General features: G+C 43.8%; 1 protein-coding gene across 8 annotated transcripts in view; it reads left to right on the forward strand.

Moving 5' to 3' along the window:
- The window catches only part of LOC124131277 (kinesin-like protein KIF23), a 36,071-nt gene extending 14,348 nt beyond the window's left edge, over nt 1–21,723 (forward strand). For all 8 annotated transcript variants that reach the window (XM_046494437.2, XM_046494438.2, XM_046494439.2 and 5 more), the window contains 16 exons: nt 152–322; nt 1,412–1,524; nt 3,245–3,366; nt 4,462–4,564; nt 5,479–5,558; nt 6,603–6,722; nt 9,359–9,479; nt 10,588–10,652; nt 11,146–11,248; nt 11,867–12,075; nt 13,023–13,133; nt 14,762–15,064; nt 15,688–15,787; nt 16,056–16,195; nt 16,584–16,765; nt 17,814–21,723. In XM_046494437.2, coding sequence (XP_046350393.2) covers nt 152–322; nt 1,412–1,524; nt 3,245–3,366; nt 4,462–4,564; nt 5,479–5,558; nt 6,603–6,722; nt 9,359–9,479; nt 10,588–10,652; nt 11,146–11,248; nt 11,867–12,075; nt 13,023–13,133; nt 14,762–15,064; nt 15,688–15,787; nt 16,056–16,195; nt 16,584–16,765; nt 17,814–17,838 — 2,068 coding nt within the window. In that variant the 3' untranslated portion in view covers nt 17,839–21,723. The remainder of the gene's footprint in view (nt 1–151; nt 323–1,411; nt 1,525–3,244; nt 3,367–4,461; nt 4,565–5,478; nt 5,559–6,602; nt 6,723–9,358; nt 9,480–10,587; nt 10,653–11,145; nt 11,249–11,866; nt 12,076–13,022; nt 13,134–14,761; nt 15,065–15,687; nt 15,788–16,055; nt 16,196–16,583; nt 16,766–17,813) is intronic.
- Nucleotides 21,724–22,213: the final 490 nt, after the last annotated feature.

Here is a 22,213-nt window from a genome sequence, read left to right on the forward strand (position 1 = left end):
TAATGTCTTTCTCCCAACTGACATGAATTGGCAAATATTTATTTCAAAGGAATAAGTCATGTATTTAAGTTAACAAACATTTTTGAGATGAGATTGATCATGAGACAATGGTACTCAGTGGTCTGTGAAGCAGTGTGCCTTTTCTCCCCAGTGAGAGGGTGGCGTTTGGGGGGGATAGCGGCCGGAACCGAGACCCGTCCAAAGTTGGCAACATAGAACAAGACAATAACTACGGTGTGTTCGTCTCCTACATTGAGATCTACAACAACTTCGTCTACGACCTACTGGAAGAACTCCCATATGATCCAATCACCGGCTATAAGTAAGTCCTCGATCTTCAAAACTCTTATCAAATTTGAAAAAGAACCATACATTTTTTAATGTGTGTCTTTACTGGACTGAATAGGCCTTTGAGTAGTGTTCATGCATTTATCCAGGATTCCAAACTAAGTTTTGGAAAAACATATTTTTTTGCTGAAATTGGCTAGTGAAATACAAGTGACCGATCATGCAGTCAACAGCTTGAATTAAATGCTTTCAAAAGTAAAAGTAATATTGAATTACCACAGTTATTTCAAACACGTGTTTGTTGAAATGTGGCCCCGATGGATGTCACTTTTAACGTCTGGATTGAACTTTTCGAGTACTTTTGATATTTTGATATCCATTTTATTGATGTTTGTGGATTGCTTTCATATTCAATTTAAGGTTTAATCCTATGAAACAATTCAAATGCAGCGTCATTTTTTTAGCAATATCCCCCCTATTTGTCAAATACTGATGCTGTGCGACTATATTACTTTTATCAGTGCATGTGTACTCATGCTTCACATACGACTAGGCCTAGCGAAAATGTTGAAGCAAAAATCTGCATAATGTTACTATTAACATGACTCTTTTTCACACTTTTTTATCAACTGATTACTCCAAAGTTTCAATTAGGGTTGGCATCTCTGCAATGCTTGTTGTCAAACGCGACTAACAGGATTGGATGGTCAGGCTCGCTGACTTGGTTGATGCATGTCATCGTATCCCCACCATACCAATTGCGTAGATCGATGTTCACGATCTCAATCACTGGATTGTGCGGTCCAGACTTGATTATTTACATATCACATATTCCTGGAATATTGCTGAGTGTGGTGTTAAGCAATAAGCATGATAAGCAAGCAAACAAACAGTCAATAACTCTAAGCTTTTTCTTACCTAACTGCATCAATAATCCCTGTGTGATGTGTAATGTGTAATTTGTCGGGCTTTTGGGGCCTGGACGTCATCAAACTGTGGGTGCTTTTAGTTTTACACTGGTAAATATATGGGACCAGGTTGCAATCTGGTTGTGTCTAGTGCAACAACATTTCATGTCGACACGCATGTTCCTTCAATCAAGTCCTGTTAAACTGTTTTTCAGACCGCCACAGTCAAAGATCCTGCGTACGGACATGACGGAGAATATGTACGTCCACAACTGTGTGGAAGTGGAGGTGAAAAGCCCAGAAGATGCGTTTGAAGTCCTGTACAAAGGTGGGTAGTGGAAACACAGCAGTGTTTAACCTGTGTGAGAGTCGCCTGCGTTGAAGTACTTATGAGAGTAACATGTACTAGGGATGAGTTCCCTGAAGAATGCAGAGTTTTGTTGGTATATGCATGGAGACCACAAGCCACATATGGCCCGGCCACATCCTTCATCTGCTTCGGTGGCTGATTGTGTCAGTCCCTCCGACACAAAACATAAATTTTTAAAACCTATCCTATCTCACTATGATTCTGATATAATGGCCTTAGGAGTAGTCCTCTTTGATGTTTTTGCTGATGAGGGACCAAGTTCCACTGAAGTAGATTTAGATCTGTGATCACTAGGGCTGCAAAGAATACACTTTGAGGCGAATACGATTTGTATCACAAATATAGGGTAATGAATACGAATATTAATTCAAGAATACAATAACAAGTCAGCAGCTATAACAACATAAATTATTTGACATGTTTTGTTAATATATTATACATTTATATACTGCACTTATCCAGGTACTAGTATCTGCTCAAATGCGACAATGACCAGTTACACAATACTGTCAAAGTAAATAGTATAAGAGTGTTGTCTTTGAAGAAATCTATGCATATAATATGTTCTTAATCTTATGGGTATTTTTATGTAAATGCACATGCTTGCATATTCATAAATATTCAACACTAGTGGCCACGGATAACGAATTCAATTCATGAATGGATACGGTTTGATTCACCGAATACACGAGTGAATCGTAACAGCCCTTGCGATCACTTTCCCGACGGTCACACTTGCGTTTATGAAATCAGCAGCAGACTGTTCATTGCATTTGGTACATCTGTTGCTATCTGTGCAGCTGCCACGGAAATCGCGACACTTCAGATAGTGATCACGTGCAGAGACGTCTGTCTTGCACTGATCACAAACTGTGGGTGTTTTTGGTTATCAATGGCAAACTTCCTACGTGAGGTATGCAGAAACAAAAAAACAAAATACATTCTCTTCAATTCAAAAACTGTTTTCACACAATCTCAAAAAAGAATGAGTAAGCTGGGGACGTCACATGATCAGGCTGCACAGAACATTGTCGCTTCAGCCATTGTTGGTGATGGTAACCATGGTTACGGGTGGGAAGTGTTTGGGCGAGGTGTTTTTTTTAATCTGGAAACTTGTTTGAGGATGGTTTCCACTCAAAGATCGGAGAAGAAGAATGAAACATGAAAAAATGCATAGTGCGAGATAGGATAAGTATCATAACTATACAATTAATTAGAAATTTCCAATACTTTGGGTAATCAAGGATGAAATTTAATTTAGTTATTTCTATCATTCCAACACTGGTACTCGCAGTGGTTACATATGCACCCATTCATAAATTTTAGGGTCATAGAATGCTATGTTTTGTGTCCGTTAAGCACTGCATTCTCTATCCGATATCTTTCCACCAAGACACGGAGGAGGCAAGGAAGCAAGAACTGTTGTATGTTGTCAATGCGGCACAATACCCATGAAGATCCAGGTCAGAATAGGTCTTCACAAACCCATGCTTGTCGTAAGAGGTGCCTAAAGGGATCAGGTGGTCAGGCTTGTTGGCTGTGTTGATGCATGTGATTGTATCCCAATTGCGTAGATTGATGTTTGTGATACTAATCACTGGATTATCAGCAACAAACAAACCATGCTGCACGAAGGATAGACATGAAGATGAATCTGGATGTAACTGTGGTGTTTCAGGTCAGAAGCGGAGGAAGGTGGCACACACAGCGCTGAATGCTGAGTCTAGTCGTAGCCACAGTGTCTTCAACATCCGACTTGTGCAGGCACCGGTCGACCCACGGGGAGGGGATATTCTCCAGGTAATTTGTTTTTCCTCACTCAGCACCAAAGTGTTGATGACCGTCCTGATGTTGTCCCTATTATATGCGATTTGCGTACATTTTTACATTCTGCAAAGTGATCTTACCCTGACAATTGATCATCTTGACGTTTTATTAAGAAAACAGCCAAGCTCATCCTCAGAACAAATGTTTTTTCTGATCTACTCAAAATGTTACAGAAATTGTTATGTGGCTCATGAAAGAAACCTTTAGACATTGTGGTCTCAGTTGAGTGGTTTGGCCATATTCAAACACTATAGAACTAAGGCCAGTTTTTGTTTTTCTTGTGTTCAAATATTTTTAGGTAGGAAAAGAATAAAAACAATTAGATACAATTTGGGTATGATGTTACACAAACAACCAAGTCACTGAGTTGACCTGTAGTCATTTCTAACTACCAGTATAAGTCAGGGGTCAATATAACTGCTTTCCTATTAGCCCATTGGCCCGTGGCCAGTAAAAATTACAAAGGGCTTGCTGAAACTTAAAGTAGATGGTTCATCTAGCTAGTCTAAATTTCACCCCTTCTCCGTGTATGTTTAATGTTTTTATTGGATCATGTCAGTAGAATGACAACAGGAAGCTATTTTGTAACAACTTTATTTGCTCATAAATCGCCATGAACAAACGTTTCAGGGTTGAGGAGTTCTCAATTTCATAGATCCCTGACAGGTGGCAACATTGTGGCCTCCACCTTTGAGTTGTAGGCCTGTTAGTTTGAAGAACTGAAGGGCCAGTAACTTTTTAAAGGAGCAAACTGGTTGTTTAATCTATCCCTGTAAGTGCTGGGGACCAGTTCAAACCCATGAGGGGCGGTCGGGTAGCCAAGTGGTTAAAGCGTTCGCTCGTCACGCCAAAGACCCGGGTTCGATTCCCAACATTGGTACAATGTGTGAAGCCCATTTCTGGTGTCCCCCGCCATGATACTGCTGCAACTCACATCAAACCCATGATTTTGTTTTGCCCCCTCATCACACGCATAACTTGTAAGCATGCATACATTCTCAGGCTGTATGCGTATCGGACACACTAGTTTACATGTGGTACGCCCCTGACTCCCTGACACTGTTGCAGGACCCGGAGTACGTGGTTGTGAGTCAGCTGTCGCTGGTCGACCTGGCGGGGAGTGAGAGAACAAACAGGACGAAGAACTCGGGGGAGAGACTGAAGGAAGCAGGTATGTCTCCCAGGGTCTCAAAGTCTTGGAGAAGGACTTAGTTTGAAGTCAGCCTTAAGAGGCCTTGAAAATAGAGATTATTATACGAGACATGGTCATACAGATTTTACGAAACCAGTGTCAGAATTCTTCTATTTCCCGAATGAGGGTAATACATGCATTTTCACACTTGTTTCATAGAATCAGTATGACACTTGCAAGTGTACTAATTTCTTTATTAGCCATTATTTCTTAATCTTTTTGAGCTCACCTTAAGAAAATGCACTGATTTCGCTATATCCAAGCTACACCAGTGCAGTCTAAACACTGCTAGTGCAATAACTAGTGCTTAACTTGCTTAACAATAAACAATTAATGTTTTGAATAAACAAAACAGGATCATGAACATTGATACTACATTTCATATATCTGACAATCGTATGCAACCAACCATGTTGGATTAACAGGACTTGACTGTAGAGTGTTTCAATTTGTGATAGAATAGAGATAGATAGAATGCAGCTAATATTAAATTTGTGCAACCTAATTAATTCACTTGGTTGAAGACCCGTGAAGATCCAGGGTAGAATAGATCTTCAGCAACCCATGCTTGCCGTAAAGGCAACAATGATTGTCGAAAGAGGTGACTAACAAGATCAGGTGGTCAGGCTCGCTGACTTGGTTGATGCATGTCATCAATCCCAATTGTGTGGATCGATGCTCATGATATCAATCACTGGATTGTCTGGTCCAGACTTGATTATTTATAGAACGCCATCATATAGGTGGAATATTGCTGAGTGCGGTGTTAAGCAACAAACAAATCAACCACACCAACCAATTTGGTTGCACCTGGTGCAGGTGGTAAAACAGAATGAAATCATACCTCTTTGCTCCCGTAATATATTTCCACTTTCTGCTTGTCTTGTTTCCAGGGAACATCAACCAAAGTTTAATGGTGCTCAGAAACTGTATCGAGGCCCTGAGAGAGAATCAGACCAACGGGACCAGCAAGGTATGTGTACGGATAGTACCGTATTTGACGTAATAAGCGCCCAGGGTGCTCTCAAAATTAGAAATAGGGGGCTCTTATTAGAATATTATTTTGGTGAAAAAATAACAGAGTTGAAAGATAAATTTCATGGTTATGCTGACAGCCTGAAATGTTTATGTACGACAGATATGTTTTTCCAGAATTTTATTGCCCATAATTAAGGGTGCATATAACACACGAGTGTGTATTATATGCGAATAAATTAGTCTTGTGTACATTGATCAATCGGAAGGGGTGCTAATTGGGATTGTTCACCAGCCAATATATCAGCAAATGTCACCGTGGGCGCTTATTAGAGCAGGGCTCTTATTACGTCGAATACAGTAATTTAATTTTGAATCAAGTGTGCAGGGGGCACTCGGTAAGATGCTCATGTGTTCCATGTTGAATTAAGTTACCCAAGAAGAAATACACTTGATCCATCCCTAGCTAGATTAGCAGGTGTAAGTTGAAATGTTGGCACCTTTCCTTTCACTGAGATTGTATAATCCCTTCCCACAGGTTTTTGTTGTGGATCATCATATATTATAAGGGTAACCCTATTTTACAGGGCATTATAATTTGCAGAAGCCCGAGGTCTTCCATTAACTGCCTGACGAAGAAGGGCTGTTGAAGAGACCGAGGGCTTCTGCAAATGATAATGCCCTGAAATATAGCGTTACCGTTACGCGTATAGCTAAAATGGACAGAATTTGTTATTAAATAAAAAGAAACAACAATGTTGGTTTAGAAAAATTTACTGCAATCGACACGAATATCACTGACCCACTTTTACAAATATGGAAACGTCATAGAACAAACCAGATGATGTCACTATTAAACGTGATGTCACCTATCCCTATCCCCATGACGTCACCTAACAACGGGTGTGATAATGGCCCGTCGTCCAGCAATATGAGGGCATTATCAAGTTACAGTGGCCCGCTCATTTCTGATAGCATCAGGGTGGTTTAATGATAATTCTAACCATTTAAGCTGTAATAAATTGAATATTGTGTATTTCAGATGGTGCCGTACAGGGACTCGAAGGTGACCCACTTGTTCAAGAACTACTTTGACGGGGAGGGCAAGGTGCGGATGGTCGTCTGTGTCAACCCCAAGGCTGAAGAATACGACGAAACGATAGTAAGCATGTGTGCCCTTCATACATTGTAATGTAGAGTTCAAGGAGTAATGGGGTATCCTAGGTTCACTCATCACTCTGAAGACCCGGGTTCGATTACCTGCATGTGTCTCCCATGATATTGATTGAATATTTCTGAAAACAGGTTCAAATCCAACTCACACAGTCACTCTATTCCACCTAAGTGGATATCAACACACAATGCTATTCAGACAGTGGTCAGGAGTAACAACTGTTAGGATTACACTTTTTAAGTAAAATACAAATTCTAGTACTTTCTTGGGTTGAATCCTGTTGCCATCACACAAAGTCAGCGAACTTACCCACTCAGCCACCGAGCCTCAGCCACTCAGCTGGCGATGAGGTGCCTCAGCCACTCAGCTGGTGATTATGTGCCCAAACCACTCAGCTGGCGATTAGGTGCCTCAGCCACTTAGCTGGCGATTAGGTGCCTCAGCCACTCAGCTGGTGATTATGTGCCCAAACCACTCTGCTGGCGATTAGGTGCCTCAGCCACTTAGCTGGTGATTAGGTGCCTCAGCCACTCAGCTGGCGATTAGGTGCCTCAGCCACCCAGCTGACGATTAGGTGCCTCAGCCACTCAGCTGGCGATTAGGTGCCTCAGCTGGCGATTAGGTGCCTCAGCCACTCAGCTGGCGATTAGGTGCCTCAGCCACTCAGCTGGCGATTAGGTGCCTCAGCCGCTCAGCTGGCGATTAGGTGCCTCAGCCGCTCAGCTGGCGATTAGGTGCCTCAGCCACTCAGCTGGCGATTAGGTGCCTCAGCCACTCAGCTGGCGATTAGGTGCCTCAGCCACTCAGCTGGCGATTAGGTGCCTCAGCCACCCAGCTGACGATTAGGTGCCTCAGCCACTCAGCTGGCGATTAGGTGCCTCAGCTGGCGATTAGGTGCCTCAGCCACTCAGCTGGCGATTAAATGCCTCAGCCACTCAGCTGGCGATTAGGTGCCTCAGCCACCCAGCTGGCGATTAGGTGCCTCAGCCACTCAGCTGGCGATTAAATGCCTCAGCCACTCAGCTGGCGATTAGGTGCCTCAGCCACCCAGCTGGCGATTAGGTGCCTCAGCCACCCAGCTGGCAATTAGGTGCCTCAGCCACTCAGCTGGCGATTAGGTGCCTCAGCCACCCAGCTGGCGATTAGGTGCCTCAGCCGCTCAGCTGGCGATTAGGTGCCTCAGCCACCCAGCTGGCGATTAAGTGCCTCAGCCACTTAGTGGGCGATTAGGTGCCTCAGCGACCCAGCTAGCGATTAGGTGCCTCAGCCACTCAGCTGGCGATTAGGTGCCTCAGCCACCCAGCTGGCGATTAGGTGCCTCAGCCGCTCAGCTGGCGATTAGGTGCCTCAGCCACCCAGCTGGCGATTAGGTGCCTCAGCCACTTAGCGGGCGATTATGTGCCCAAACCACTCAGCTGGCGATTAGCTGCCTCAGCCACTCAGCTGGCGATTAAATGCCTCAGCCACTCAGCTGGAAAAAAAGGTGCCTCAGCCACTCAGCTGGCGATTAGGTGCCTCAGCCACCCAGCTGGCGATTAGGTGCCTCAGCCACCCAGCTGGCGATTAGGTGCCTTAGCCACTCAGCTGGCGATTAGGTGCCTCAGCCACTTAGCTGGCGATTAGGTGCCTCAGCCACTCAGCTGGCGATTAGGTGCCTCAGCCACTTAGCGGGTGATTAGGTGCCTTAGCCACTCAGCTGGCGATTAGGTGCCTCAGCCACTTAGCTGGCGATTAGGTGCCTCAGCCACCCAGCTGGCGATTAGGTGCCTTAGCCACCCAGCTGGCGATTAGGTGCCTCAGCCACCCAGCTGGCGATTAGGTGCCTTAGCCACTCAGCTGGCGATTAGGTGCCTCAGCCACTTAGCGGGCGATTAGGTGCCTCAGCCACTCAGCTGGCGATTAGGTGCCTCAGCCACTTAGCGGGCGATTAGGTGCCTCAGCCACCCAGCTGGCGATTAGGTGCCTCAGCCACTTAGCGGTTGATTAGGTGCCTTAGCCACTTAGCGGGCGATTAGGTGCCTCAGCCACTTAGCGGGCGATTAGGTGCCTCAGCCACTTAGCGGGCGATTAGGTGCCTCAGCCACTCAGCTGGCGATTAGGTGCCTCAGCCACTTAGCGGGCGATTAGGTGCCTCAGCCACTCAGCTGGCGATTAGGTGCCTCAGCCACTTAGCGGGCGATTAGGTGCCTTAGCCACTCAGCTGGCGATTAGGTGCCTCAGCTGGCAATTAGGTGCCTCAACCTGAGAGTGGTTCGAATCCCGGATGGGACTCAACCCCCCAAAACTCTAGAACTTGTACTTGTACTAAGAAAGCGTAATCCCAAATATAACATTCGTTATTAGATATCATAACAGAATGTACCCCGAGGGAATTCCTGGTGAGAATGTAGGTCCCCGGCAACCTAGGCTGGTCATATGAGGCGACCAAATGGACTGTCACTTGGTTGATTGTTTTCCACAATATCGATCTCTGGATTGTCTGATCCAGATTGATATATTTACAGACTGCCATCATATAGCTGGAATATTGCATGCTTTATACAATAAAGAAACAAAGAAACCACTGGTTTGTCTGTTCCGAACATCACATTATAATGAATGGTAACTCTGGTTTATTCAAACAGCATGTAATGAAGTTTGCGGAGATGGCACAGGAAGTGATGGTTACTAGGCAACAGCAGGTTCAGTTCAGCGTCCGTAACCAGCAACTCAAGGATGCCATGGCAGAGGCGGAAGCAGCTAAAAGTGAGAAAAACAGCAAAATATCAACTTCAGGGATACCCGTTATTTTTTTTGTCTGTAATCCCTACGCCTATTTGTACTGTCATCTTTGCTTTGTCCACGCCATTAGCGGTTTGCTGGTATCATCAGTGTGAAACACATCTCACTTCGGACGTTCTAACATTAACTGATGCCATTATATACTGAATACTGTTCAAAATGGTGTTAAACCCAACTCATTGGAAGATGAGCTTAGGCAGATGAGCTTCAGCAGGAAATTAACTGCTTTTTTTAGTTTTACGTTTGTGGCCACAATGCCAAGATGCCATAGGCAACATCAAAAGAATTGGTATCCCAATCATCTAGGACACCCCTACTCCGTGCAAGGAGTTGCCTCCCTTGAGTCGACTACAGAAAACGGGAGTGGCTCAAACCTCATGTCTCGCCAAATTATGAACTAAATGTCAGGTAGACAAGAGGGAACATCTAGTCATTGTTTTGCTCATCTTATCCAAGGCACACTCAGTTCCATCATAACACTGTGGGTATTCGGGGTTAAAAGTGGTCCCCACCAAACTAGGCTGGCCGTAGAGACGACCAAATGGATCTCGTGGTCAGACTTGGTGACTTGCTTGATTGATGGATGGATCCTTGATCACAATATCAGTCACAACGTCTGACTCAATAATTTACAGGCCACTGCCATATAGCTATAATACTGCTGAGCATGGCGTCAAACAACAAACGGGGCGGTCGGGTGGCCTATTGGTTAAAGCGTTCGCTCGTCATGCTGAAGACCTGGGTTCAATTCCCGACATGGGTACAATGTGTGAAGCCCATTTCTGGTGTCCCCCGCCGTGATATTGCTGGAATATTGCTAAAAGCAGCGTAAAACCAAACTCACTCACACTCACTCACTCAAACAACAAACAAACAAACAAATAGTTATATCATAGCAATGAAAGAAAAGGCTGAAAACATTGACCGATCATCATCAACGATGATCAGTTTTCTCAACGCCTGGGGTGCTTAATATGGCGAATATGGTAGCTGGAATAAAATTGCTGACTGTGGCACAAAACAGCAGTCTCTCTTATCTGCCATTACTGTAGGTTTACACTGTCTATTACAGAGGTGGAGGCCGCCCCATTGCCAGCCCTGGACTACTGTCTCGGACCCTCATTCCCGCCTACAGAGGTAAGTTGTCACTGCTGTTGCCATAGTTACAGGCTGTTTAGATGTTTAATCAAGAGTTTTCAATCTCCATTAGCTTTTATTCGGGAGACATGTCACCTTCACAAATTAACACAGAAATTGCTTTCGTAAACAGTTATTAGACCTGATACAGTGCTTAAAAAGCCTTTTATTACAATGCAACTTGGTACAATCCATCCTCTATATCTCCAGGGCTCGCATTTCGGTAAACCTACTCTAACGATCTGATAAATATATCTATGTGATGGCACGTGGTCCTATGCACAGCGCACCGGTCATAATTCAGGTCAATTTAAGCAACATCCGTAGCGGCGAGTCCTTGGGCTCACATACAATTTTTATTCCTAATTTATGATATTTACAATGCAAAAATACACTCAGCTAATAATATCTGTTTCCCTGCTATTATTCATCTTCTGAAACAAGTTCCTCGACCATCATTGTGAGACGGTACTTTGACACCTGTCTGTTTCAGCTGCTACACGCGGGGGACGACAAGACACTGTTCACCATGGGCTGTTTCCTGGAGGAGCGGTACAAGCGCCGACACACCCTCATCCTCGACCTCACACGCAGGGGTTAGTCAAACATTAGCAGTATAACAAAGCTCCAGTTTGTTCATAGATTTTTAGGGGGCACAGGTGGCCGTCTAAGGCGCCGTGATACGCTGCGCAGGGTTGCGTCCCTTGGGCACGCAAGAAACCTATGATTGTGGGTTTGAATCACGGTTCGTCCCGATTATGTTTCTAGGTTTGTCAGCACCATATCCATGCTCGTGGGTTTCACCGAAGTGGTAAACGTCTGTTACCTGCATCACTTCGGGCTTTCCTCCCACATTAAGCTGACATGCTGTTATATAACTGGAATACTGTTAAAAGCGGCATTAAACCCAACTCACTCACTCACTCATAGATTTTTAAGTTGGCTGATGCCTTATTTCTCTCTTTACTGCCTTAATGTGCTTTTGTCTGAATATAGAATGTTGTCTTGGTGACACAATTGACCACAAATTTGCAACCTGTCATGCGCGTGGATCAGTGCTGGTGATTATTTACAAACCGCCGTCAAATACAGCTGGAATATTGCGAGTGCAGTGTTAACAACAAACATCCCAACATCACTTAAATCCCAATTTGGGATTAAAAAAACTGGGACTAGGAAACGAAATGGCTACTGACTGAGTGATGTTTGTGTAGAGGATGACTTCCGTGCGGAGCTGGTCGAGATGGAGCGTGAGTACACGGAGATGCAGACGAGGCTGGAGGAGTTGGAGACGATGATGACGAAGAAGGACCGCGACCTCCAGAAACTTGAGACCAAGAACAGGCAGCTGGAGAAGAAGAACACCGACCTCTCCCGCCGGAACCAGGACCTGGAGCGGGAGTCCCAGACACTCGGACTCAAGGTCAGATCTCACACACTCACAATCGCTATTAGACCGCCTTCGTGGCCCAGAGGTCCGGGGTTTGATCCCTGGCCGCATCATACCAAAAGATGTTAAAAGATGGTACTTGTTGTTACCCTGTCTGGCGCTCGGCATTAAGGGGCTAAAACAAGGACTGGTCTGCTTGGAATCAGTATAGTGTTTGAGGGGATATTCATGTTAAACTGCGGCATGGTATCTCAGTGGGCTAGCACTATAAATCGGCATCAGCCCGGACTAGTACAAGCAGCCACACACACACACACGCTATATAAGTGCAATAATCTTGGTCACGACTTTAAACTCCATTGCACCTCACCTCACAATAGCTATCATAAGTGTTGACTGCCTCTGTGATCAAGGAGAGCGGAAGGTTGGTGTTATGATCCCCGACCGTGTCATCCCAAAAGATGTTAAAAGATGGGTACTCTGTCAGGCCCTGGGTGCCGTTGTACCAAACAACCTTAGCGCTACGACTGTCGTAAGTCTGGTATGGGAGTTACGATCACCTTAGCGCTAAGATCGCTTTGTACAACGACCCCCTGGTCATTAAGGGGCTAAAACAAGGACTGGTCGGCTTGGAGTCAGTATACTGGGTCCGACTGGGGTATCATACATGGTAAGAAATTAACACTGGGCTGCTAGCTTCCCAATTACCTCATTGCTTTAACATTACAAGGGTATTTTATCTTTACCCGGTCTAGTAAAGGTTTTGAGGTGAGTTCTAACCCTGCAGTATCCATTTTAAACTTGGCATGGTATCCCAATGGGCCAGCACTATAAATCTCATTAGCCCAGTCTCGTACAAGCAGCCACATCCACACACATGCACGTTGCTATATAACTGCAGTAATCTCGTACCCCGTTTCGTCTCCCCTCACCTGTATCCATGCCTCTATGGGTAACATGTCGCTCTGATGTTGTTTCAGCTGCAGGACAAGAACTGGAAGATACAGGTGGAGAAGACGGAGAAGGAGAAGATGAAGAGCGACTTCCGCAACCGTCTGGACATGCACAGCCAGCAGTGGGAGAAGAACATGGTGGGTACAATGTGCAGGGGTTGGAGATTAGCATCCTGTCGGGATTCCCAGTATTCGTTTGTTGTTGGTTGTACTCAGATTAACTGAAATAATCGAAGATTGATCGAAAGGTCCAAACAACCAAGGAACCCAACACACTTTCCATAATAGAACACAAGACGGTGATCAGATGAGGCCAGTGTCTTTTTTAAACACTAAGTGCTGAAGTAAGAAGTTGTGTTTGTTTTTGTTGGCTAGGGTGTAGTTTTGTAGATGTAAGATTAAGAAACAACAAAATGAATGATTTATTTCTGTTTCAAATCGGTCAGGATCATCCAATCATTAATCATGTTTTTTCAACCAGTGAGAGTCTGTAAAATAATCTGATGATTAATATTGTGAGCAAAGATTCATTCTTTCCAGGTACAATGACATGCAATTGACCAATTCCCTGAACCTGACCACCCGATTCATTTGGTACCCACGTATGACCAGCTTTTTTTGCTGCGGACCAATTCCAACTTGAGATCCCCACAAGGGGATTCCCGGTGTGAAATGGGCTCACAGTGCCTTATGGGGATCTAGAGGCTATAATCTGTGTCCTGCCCAATGGCGTTTGATCGGTGCTCATGCTATCAACCACTGATTGGCCTGAGCTTTCATACCTTGAGAATGTCATCTTTTTATTGCAAATGTCGTGATAAGTGATACCAGATATGGTGTCTCTAAAACGTTCTCACTGAAGTCTGATGTGATTCTAACATGGCCGTCATGGTGGCCAAATTGAACATGAGACCCGTGAAGATTCCGGTGTAGAATAGGTCTTTAGCAACCCATACTTGCCGTAAAAGGCGACTATGCTTGTCGTAAAAGGCGACTGACGGGATCGGGTGATCAGGCTCGCTGACTTGGTTGATACATGTCATCGATCCCAATTGCCTGGATCGATGCTCATGATGTCAATCACTGGATTGTCTGGTCCAGACTCAATATTACAGACCGCCGTCATATAGCTGAAATATTGCTGAGTGCGGCGTTAAACAACAAACCAACCAACCAACCAATATTGAACATGCCATCTTTTTATTGCAAATGTCTTATATAGAGGATATTATATTCGTGTTCATGTCATACTATGTTTACGACACGAGTGTCTAAATTCCGGCATTTAGGCACGAGTGTCGTAAACATAGTATTACAGGAACACGGATAATGTTATTTATTACTGAAGATGTCTACAGACAGAGACAAATTTTAGTGTTTACCTGTAAGGACAGCAATGAATGACGTTGTTTCTAGTGTGACGTCATTCCGACCTCACGTCACAATACGATTTGAATGCCATCAACAATGCTGTCTTGATGACGGAAACAATACACTGTTTTCCTGTGATGTGATATGAACCCTCATATGTTTGCCCTTGTAGTTAATAAGTAGCAAATGTGTTGTTTTTCTACACAGCATATTTGATTTTTCACGAAGCAACGATCAGAATGTGTGCACTTGTTTCCATCAGTGATTCACTCACTCACTCACTCACTCACTCACTCACTCACTCACTCACTCACTCACTCACCCACTCACTGTCTCTCTCACTCACTCACTCACTCACTCACTCACTCACTCACTCACTCACTCACTCATTCCAGGAAAAGGAGAGAAGGAAGGTTGCGGTCCAGGCAGGAGCAGAGATCCAGGAACGAGATCGCAAACTGAAGATGCTGGAGAACATAGTCAACCAGAACAGTAAACCCATGGTGACGCCTCGTCGCCCGGCGCCCAAACCCCGCACGTACACCACCCCTGGCTACATCACTCCGGCCAGGTCAGACACAGACGTGTCGCGGGTTGGCGTGGGGGGCACTGGGCGGATGACCAGGGCCACAGCGGCTGGAGTAGGGTCAGCTAAATCCATGTACAACCTCAACCATGTGTCTTCTACCGCCAAGCCAGTGAGTAGTGCTTCATTCACACTTCAAAATACTTGCATAATAATTTGCATATATATAATCCACACCCTAAAGTGCAACAGTAATACCGTCAAAAGTTCCTGTGCCCTCGATTGTCATTCTCAGCTCCCTGGGGAGTATACAACCAAAGGACCACGTGCCACCACATTCTCATGGCAGAGGCGGCCCAGTCATGTAAATGACGAATTTGCTGTGCAGATTTTCTTCCCTGAGGCATACAAGAATCTTTGTTTTTTTCGGGTATTTTTTTCGTATGTTAACAGGGCCACCCGTGTCCCCCTTTTATTAATAACATAACTATGACACAACAGTAGTTTTACTGCCTTCACAGTGGCATGGGTGGCCCAGTCGTCTGAGGTGCCGCGATTCGCTGTGCAGAGTTGCATCCCTTGTGCACGCCAGAAACCTATGATTGTGGGTTCGAATCCCATTCACCCCAATTATGTTTCTAGGTTTGTCAGCACCATGCCACACCAAACCATGCTCATGGGTTTTCTCCCACATTAAGCTGACACGCCGTGATATGACTAGTATACTGTTAAAAGCTCCCCTACACCCAACTCACTCACTCACTCACTAGATGTCTGTCACTTTGTTTGCTCCAGCGGCCACCGGCATACAACACACGGAATCATCGGAGATCTAAGTCGTCCTCTAACGCAGAAGTGTGGTTGGACCACAGACCGAATGGAGATGTTGAGATGGGTAAGTCTGTTTGAGAAAACAGATCTAGAGTCCAGAGAACCAAAGACCAAGTGTTTGATAGTCACGCCAAAAGTCTGGGCTAGTACAAGCAGCCACACACATGCATGCGGCTATATAAGTGCAGTGATCTTGAATGCCATTAACTGTGATCAACCCCATTTCACCTGACCTCACCAGACCTCACCTGACCTCACCTGATGTTGTAACTGAAATACTGTTCAATGAGGAATTATAAACCATGCATGTAATCAGTGCTACTGTCTTCTAGATTCGGTGCTTCAACCGAAGATGGGGAAGAAGAGGTCAGTGTCCAAGCTGGAGTTGAAGGACACAAAGGAGGCGTCGAAATATGTGCTGACCACACACGAGATGGACTCGGAGGGAGAGATGGCCACGAAGCTGGTCAAGGTGGGTGCATCTCCAAAACTTTGTCATCTTACTTTATATATATATGTAAACAAAAGTCAGTGATTTTGCAAGAGGCAAAGAGCATCAGGACATTTTCATGATTGTGTCACGTTTTGACAGGACACTCTTCCATATGATTACTAAATTGAACAAATATCTTCAGGACATTTTGAATGACGCTGAGTCAGTGTCCAAGAAATTTAACCATTATGAAACCAAAAAACTCTTTTCCCAGCATGTTTATTTATTTACTGCTTTTTCCCAGGGTAGGGTGATGCGGTTGTCAAATCAGCTGTTACACTCAGTGGTGGTTATTGTGATTTGAAACCTCTGAATTGAGTCTTTGTCCAAATTCATGGTAGGGTGCTAATTTTCTGTTGTTTTTCAGGGTACGGTGATGCCGACTGCCGGAGGGGGTACGGCTGTTGTGTTCAACGATGTGGAGACGTTACGTCACACTGCACCGGGGACAAGGAAGAGGAGGAGCTCATGTCCGCAGCCTCAGGACTTTGACGGGGACTGGACGGACACCGAAACACGGTGCAATATAGCCCTTGAGGGGCACGGAAAGTAAGTACAATGAATCACATACATGAGTTTGGTGTGGTCGCTGTACCTGGTACAAAGATCGCAGAGGATGGACGAGGTCTAGAAAGTGGCAGTCTGATCCTTAAAAGGCCTTATATTTATGAAAGTTGTCAGATATGTTGACATGAATGATAAGTAGACTTTGTTCTTTTCATGTAATGCATGTTTTGAACCTGACAACATCACTGTATGAATGTATGGCTAAAATGTCTTCGGCTTAAGCTGATTTTCTTAGATGGAAGTGAAGAGTAAAGACTGTACAAACATATGGTAAAAAGTTCATGGTGGGTCATGGGATATCTCATAGATGGATTGACCCGTGAAGATCTGCGATAGAATAGGTCTTCAGCAACCTATGCTTGCCGTAAAAAGTGACTATCCTTGTCGTAAGAGGCGACTAACTGGATTGCGTGGTCAGGCTTGCTGACTTGGTTGATGCATGTCATGATGTCAAACTTTGGTTTGTCAACCATGTGTCTTCTACCGCCAAGCCAGTGAGTAGTGCTTCATTCACACTTCAAAATACTTGCATAATAATTTGCGTATTAAAATTCCACACCCTAAAGCATGCTCAAAGTGCAACAGTATTCCCCGTCGATTGTCATTCTCAGCTCAGCAACCAAAGGACCATGTGCCACCACATTCTCATGGCAGAGGCGGCCCAGTCATGTTAATGACGAATTTGCTGTGCAGATTTGCTTCCTTTTTTGGGGACCAAAAAGTCTGGACCAGACTCGATTATTTACAGACCACCGTCACATAGCTGGAATATTGCTGAGTGAGACGTTAAACAACAAACAATCATAGATAGATTCTACCATGAAGTTGGAACAATAGTCCTTTAACATTTGTTTTGGCCAAACATGATTGTATGGAAGTACTCCCCTGGGCCGTGAAAGGTTGTGACGTAATGGGATGTCCGGATATCTTTGTCTAGTGGTAGCAAACACAAACATCTGATTTTAATGAAAAAACTTTTCACATTTGTAACACATTTAAAGTATGCCTGATGAATCTTTCTCTGTTTCAGGCGAACCAAAGCGTCGGCTGTGTGATAAGTTGTGAACTCGTGTTTTGCGTGAGTTTCTCCGCTGAGGTTGAACAATATTGCCTACCTCTGCTTCAGGCACATGGCTGTGAAGTGGATATTGGGATGGTTTCAATTGATAACAAATGTGCTTAGAAACCAACACAACACGCCGTGTCAACGAGTGTTATTTTTAGATTGTTATGCATTGTGACTGCTTGGAACCCTTACATCCCTCATCTGACAATTACCTGGTACTTTTCGATGAGTGATATCTATCGTCACATCAGCATCACTTCGCTGTACCAAATTGAGACGGGTTACAGATGACAAGAAACATACTGTAACTAACAATGACTTTGTGTACAAGAAGGTGAAGTAGCGTGTGTGAACAATTGCGTTTTGCAAAGGCTTGAAATGAAGTGATGGTGGACAGTTCAACAGACCTATCCTCCAATCTGTGTATCACTTTCTTTTTCTTAAATGTGGTTTGCTTCATCCTGAGACGTATAGTTGTCATTAAAAAATCTGATATCTCTTTTTTAGTCTCCAGTGCTGGTCCACAAAGCGATCTCGGCACTATGACTGTGTTGATTAATGGAGTTACAATTGTCTTAGTGCTAAGATCGCTTTGTGGAATGGATCGCCTGATTGAAATATTGTCATCTATTGGCTAAATCCTTTGCAACAAGGAGTTTGCTGTCAGTATTCAGAAAATGTAAAATAATAAGTCAAAAGAACATGTCCATGGAAAGTTTCTTACACAGAAACTTGCTTGACAACCGCGAAACATCATTTTTAAACAGTTGCACCTGCTACAAATATTGCAGTTTTTTGTATTCTGTTGAAAGCAAACCATATAAAAAGACTGACATTTCGCACTTTCATTGTTGGACCACTTGATTCTGAAATTACTGGTCCTTCTTGATTGTTGCTAGTATTTGTCCAGTGGGCCAGCGTATTTGTAACATCCTCATGTATTGAAGTACCAGGTGGGTGCAGCGACACATGTATGTATACTGACATATCAGTTTTAGCGATGCTTTCATCTAGTGTGTATATGAGAATAGTTATGTTGTATAATCATGTGTATAATTTAGGCATAAGTCGACTTCTCCGTCTTTCATACTTGCATAGCTGGAATAGCTGGCAATAGTAGTTTCAGAGAGCACTTCTCAATCATTTCCTCTGGTTTTTTTTCTTTTTCTTGTCAGGTCAATCCTGTCTTCTAAGAGCCTTTCGGGGCATAGGGGGCTCAGTTGTTTAAGGCATTGCAATTCTCTGTGCAGAGTTGCGTCCTCAGCACGCCAGAAACTTATGATTGTGTTTCGAATCCCGGTCCGCCTAGATTATGTTTCTACATTTGTGAGCTACCATGCTCGTGGGTTTCACTGAAGTGGTAAATGTCCGAGACCTGCATCACTTCGGGCTTTCCTCTCACATCAAGCTGATACACCGTGATATAACTGGAATACTGTTCAAAGCGGCATTAAACCCAACAAACTCACTCACTCTAACAGCCCAATGGGATTAATCAAAACTGACAAAATACTCAAGGGATCTTCTCATTCTGGACGTGGCTAGAGTTTATGCTGAGTGACGTGTCTAGGTGGTCCAGTGGTCCAGGTGGTCAGTGTTTGCTAACCAAGACCAAGTTTGATTCCCCACATGGGTATATGAACACCTTAAGTCATCTGCTGAGATATGTAGCAAAAATTGCAATGTAGTGCAGATTACTTTCTTCAGAAATTCTGGTAATAAAAGCTGCACAGCGTTTAATCAAGACCCGGCATTTAGTTGTGGAAATACAGTTTATACAATGACATAATGGAGATGTGTTACACTGGATCATCGGGGACGAAAGGAATGTTAAGTGGATCTTGCTTCTAATCCAGTTCTCATATGGGACAGCTGGTTTATATTGCCGTGGCCATTTATTCAAATATAATATTGAACTTGGTAAAGTATGTTTTAGACTTAAAAAAAATGAAAGAATTGGTTCTCAGGCAATGGCTTTTGAGAATATAGTGCACACAGGCAGGCAGTGTGTTTTTGTTGGGGGGTTGTTCAAGCTAGTATGTAACCATATGCTGGGGTCGTGTGTTTGAGACACAGAATATTTAATTTAAAATGGAAATAAAAACAAAATGTGTGGCAGACTTGATGATGATGTGGGTGGTCACTGAGAACCAAGACTATTTTTTTTTTAGCCTTACAGTTCGTGGGTAAGATATGATTTCGTATTTTCGATATGAACTCACATTAGAGCTGTGTCGTTACTTTCAAATGCCCTGGTTATTCCTTTCAGTAACATGTTACTCAAAAGAAGTTACCTAACACCTCATTTTTCAAATAAAAGGTGACTATGCTTGTTGTAAGAGGCGACTAACGGGATCGGGTGGTCAGGCTTGCTGACTTGGTTGGAGCAGGTCATCGTATCCCAATTGCGTGGATCGATGCTCATGATGTCAATCACTGGATTGTCTGGTCCAGACTTGATTATTTACAGCTGGAATATTGCTGAGTGGAATAATCTGTCATTGCTGGTGGGTATTCCAATTGTGGGTGTTCTTTAACTTGTTTTGAGTAGTATATGATTGACACACACAGGTTGCAATAGTCAGATTCCTACCGAAGTTCTTTTGTCACCATCTGCTTGAAATTGAGGTGGATAAAACAGCCCACATAAAGCTTGATAAATATGTCCTTATATTTGAGGTAGGCGTAATGACGAAGATATGGTGGAGCTCCCCTTGAGACAAGGGATATGGTAGTCAAGCTATGATTCAGTTATCTACATGTACCGTGTCCGGCTGTGGTTGTGTCAATTCACACCCTCCTGGTTTAAACCAAGAATCTGTTGACATGCTTGTCAACAATATTGGCACTTATTCTCTTGTTTCAGGGCAAAAGTAGCCAGGTTGTATTGAACTGTTTATATGACATGAAATATCTGTTCTCACTTCTGTCTCTCAGATCTCGCATCTTTGCATTTTCTTGCCTTTACCTTCTGAATCTCCGACAGTATCTCACACTTCATTGCAGTTCTCTGTCACTCGCGTCCTTATTTTCACCTCATTTATCTGTTTACTCTGGCAGCTTACTGTGTGCCCCATGGTATTGGTTCAAGTTATGAGTTTTTGTTGTATCACCTTCCTAATACAGTTTACCTGCTGCTTATTTACACAGGGGGGAGTGGCTATTTTCTGTGAAAACAGATTATGTCATTGTGTTGGTTGTTCTGAATTCATTTTAACCGTCAGGCTAGCACAGTTTAAAAAAAAATGAAATGAATAGCACGTTATATTTTTCAAACTATTATTTTTATTTGGTAATTGCTTGTTCTGAGCAGGCACTGGGGTTCAGTCATCCAAGGCGCCACAATACACTGCAGCGTTACGTCCATTGGGCACGCCAGAAACTCGTGATCATGGCTTTGAATTCTATTTCCTCCCAATTATGTTTCCAGGTTTGTCAGCACCAAACCCGTTGTGAGTTTGCCCAAAAGCTAAATGTCTGAGACGTGCATCACTTCGGGCATTCCACCCACATGAAGCTGACACGCCCTGATATAACTGGAATACTGTTGAAAGCCGCGTTTAAACCCGACACTCACTCACTCACTCACTCACTCACAGGGGTGTTTTCCCAATACTGAAGAGTTCAAGAGTCCATTATATAACATTTGGTTTGGAGAGTTAGGAAGTTAACTGTCTTGGCCCTGCGAGTGCATATTCCAGAGGCTTGGAGCAGGTGGATGCTGTGTTTGTTATTGTATATATGTAATATAGATATTATGTACACTTATTTATCATGCATACACTAGCGACTGAGGACTATGCAAGCTTGTGATAAAAACACCATTTTTCATGTACCAATGAACACATAGTCAAATAAACATTTTGTAGACATCTTTTTGAGTCTTTTTCATATTTTGAATTGATTATTTCCTCTTCAATTTAGTTTGTCAAATCAATACTGAGACACTTTGAGAACCAAATGTCAAGGCATAATAGAAATAGGAAAACTTTAATATTTGTATTAGAGTTTGGATTAGTGCACACTATAGCTAAAATGGATAGAATTATCATTAAACCGCCCGCATGTTTTAAAAAATGAGGGGGCCAACTGTAACTAGATAATGCCCTCATATTGCTTGACGATGGGCCATTATGTTAGGTGACGTCATAGGGTAGGGATAGATGACGTCACGTTCAATAGTGATGTCATCTGGTTTGTTCTATGACGTTTCCATATCTGTAAAAGATCGCCTCCGTGTTCTAGTGGTAGAGCATCCGCCCGGAGAGAGGAAGGTCCGGGGTTCGATCCCCGGCCGCGTCATACCAAAAGACGTTAAAAGTTTGTACTTGTTATTACCCTGTCTGGGGCTCGGCATTAAAGGG

Source organism: Haliotis rufescens, unplaced genomic scaffold (genome assembly GCF_023055435.1).
Source record: "Haliotis rufescens isolate VD_foot unplaced genomic scaffold, xgHalRufe1.0.p SCAF_14, whole genome shotgun sequence".
NCBI lineage: Eukaryota > Metazoa > Mollusca > Gastropoda > Lepetellida > Haliotidae > Haliotis > Haliotis rufescens.